Below are 1,790 nucleotides of genomic sequence, written 5' to 3' on the forward strand. Positions count from 1 at the left end.
CTGTGTTTTTCCTTCACCCATTTACCTAGAAGTGGCATTGAGGAATTTAGTCATGCTCTAGAAAAAAAAAAAAGACTGACATTTACAATGGCTGACTTCCCTCGCTATCAAGGCATAGTAGGTATTTAGAAACACTGGTGGTGGTGCAGATAGTTCATCCTGTTCATTTAATTCAGTCAGTCAGTTTACATTATTTTGACTGCTGCACCAAAACAAAACACGTATTAAACAAATTTCCAAATATTGAAATCTCATACATATACAATACAATACACAACAACATAAAACATAAGTACATACAAACATAAATACATACAAACAAAAAAAAAACTACAAAGAAAATAATTTTACCAAAAATAAACCACAAGGCAGTTGGTTTTACTATCACATTGTTTGTGTTGTTATTACTTACATTGAGTGTCTCATGGCCATTGTATTTGGCTCTGATGAGTGGTGTCTGAATGATGTCCAGGTTAGTTCCTGTCACTGTCACTGGGGTGTGTCCACTGTGAGAGAGAAAAATGATTGACAACAAGGTTAAAAGAATACTTCAGATTATTAAGGTGATATGAATTACTCACTGGGAGTGATATTGATGTATGGACATTAGATCAGATTGCTGAGGCAACATTTTGATTTTTTTTTGTGAATTGGCCTTATTTGCTGGTCATTTTTGTCATTCTTTCTGACAAGCGCCTGCTCTGGTGGTTTTATCTCCATCCACAGGATCCATAGAATCCCTCACTATCTGATACCAGCTGAGTAACATGCAACCTGTTGTCAAAAAAGTTAGCTAACCCCAAATGTTCCCTTCTACCATACCTGTAGATGCTCCACTCAGGCTCTATCTTGGTGATGGTGGGATCCTCCACATATTCAAAGCGCAGGTCTCTCTGGAGATGAGCTCTGTCTATGCTCACAGACACAGACACATTTCCGTAGCCGTGCAGGGAAGCATGGGTTCGGCAGGTGAGCCACTGGCCACCCCTCCTAAAGTCATGATAGGATGAAACATTAGTGTGCAAGTGATATGTCAGCGTTACTATATATGAGCCCTATTGAACAATATATTACGTTGTGTAGTCACTCAGGAGTCATCTCCCTAGTTGTTATCACTGTTGATGCAGACAACTAAATGGTTCAAAAACCAATAATAATCTAATATTTAAGGTGGCTGAATGGTTGGTTAAGTGAACATGGATAGAGAGTTTATTGACTGAACTTTGAATTGTGCATTGATCAGTGTTAAATGGTGGATTACAGTAATACTATGTATTTTCCCAATGATTTATACATTAAGAAAATGTCACTTCTAATTCAGTAAAAAATTAAAGCTTTTCAATCAAAAAATTTACGTCATGATAGATCCCAGGATATTTAATCAATGTTTCAGTTTATGTGGGGAAAAAAAATTATCTAGGGAAGATGAGCAGTCAGAGAAGTTTACTCTCTGTAGTTTGACTAACACTGCCTTTGACTGAGCTGTTAATGGACTGTTGGAGTGTGAGTGGCATGGGTAGTTCTGACTTGTTCCCCACTAACCTGAGATAAGTGCATGGCTGGTCCTTAAACATGATCGACACATTGCTCCCAGCATCAAGGTGGCTGCCGGTGATGTTGACAATGGTTCCTCCAGAGACTGGCCCTCTGCTGGGCTTGAGGTTGATAATCCTCGGGATCTGGAGAAAGGGCAGGGTCAAAAGTCAAAGTGAATCAAAGTAGCAAAATAAATGATGCATATCAGTGAAATACTTAAATGCACAAGTGAACAGGTAATAAATAAAACAGGT

The 1,790-nt window shown here is 38.4% G+C and overlaps 1 protein-coding gene across 1 annotated transcript; it reads right to left on the reverse strand.

Annotated features, from left to right (window-relative positions):
- Positions 1 to 412: 412 nt before the first annotated feature.
- On the reverse strand, positions 413 to 1,679 carry LOC111667283 (plexin-A4-like; the record flags this gene model as incomplete). The annotated part of the gene is made up of 3 exons (XM_023422939.1): positions 413 to 506; positions 823 to 990; positions 1,543 to 1,679. Coding segments are annotated over 3 exons (399 nt in total), but the record flags the coding sequence as incomplete, so codon positions are not given.
- Between the last annotated feature and the right edge of the window lie 111 nt (positions 1,680 to 1,790).

Source organism: Seriola lalandi, unplaced genomic scaffold, assembly GCF_002814215.2.
Source record: "Seriola lalandi dorsalis isolate HSWRI2012SDOR001 ecotype SW California unplaced genomic scaffold, Sedor1 jcf7180002003412, whole genome shotgun sequence".
In the NCBI taxonomy this organism is placed as follows: domain Eukaryota; kingdom Metazoa; phylum Chordata; class Actinopteri; order Carangiformes; family Carangidae; genus Seriola; species Seriola lalandi.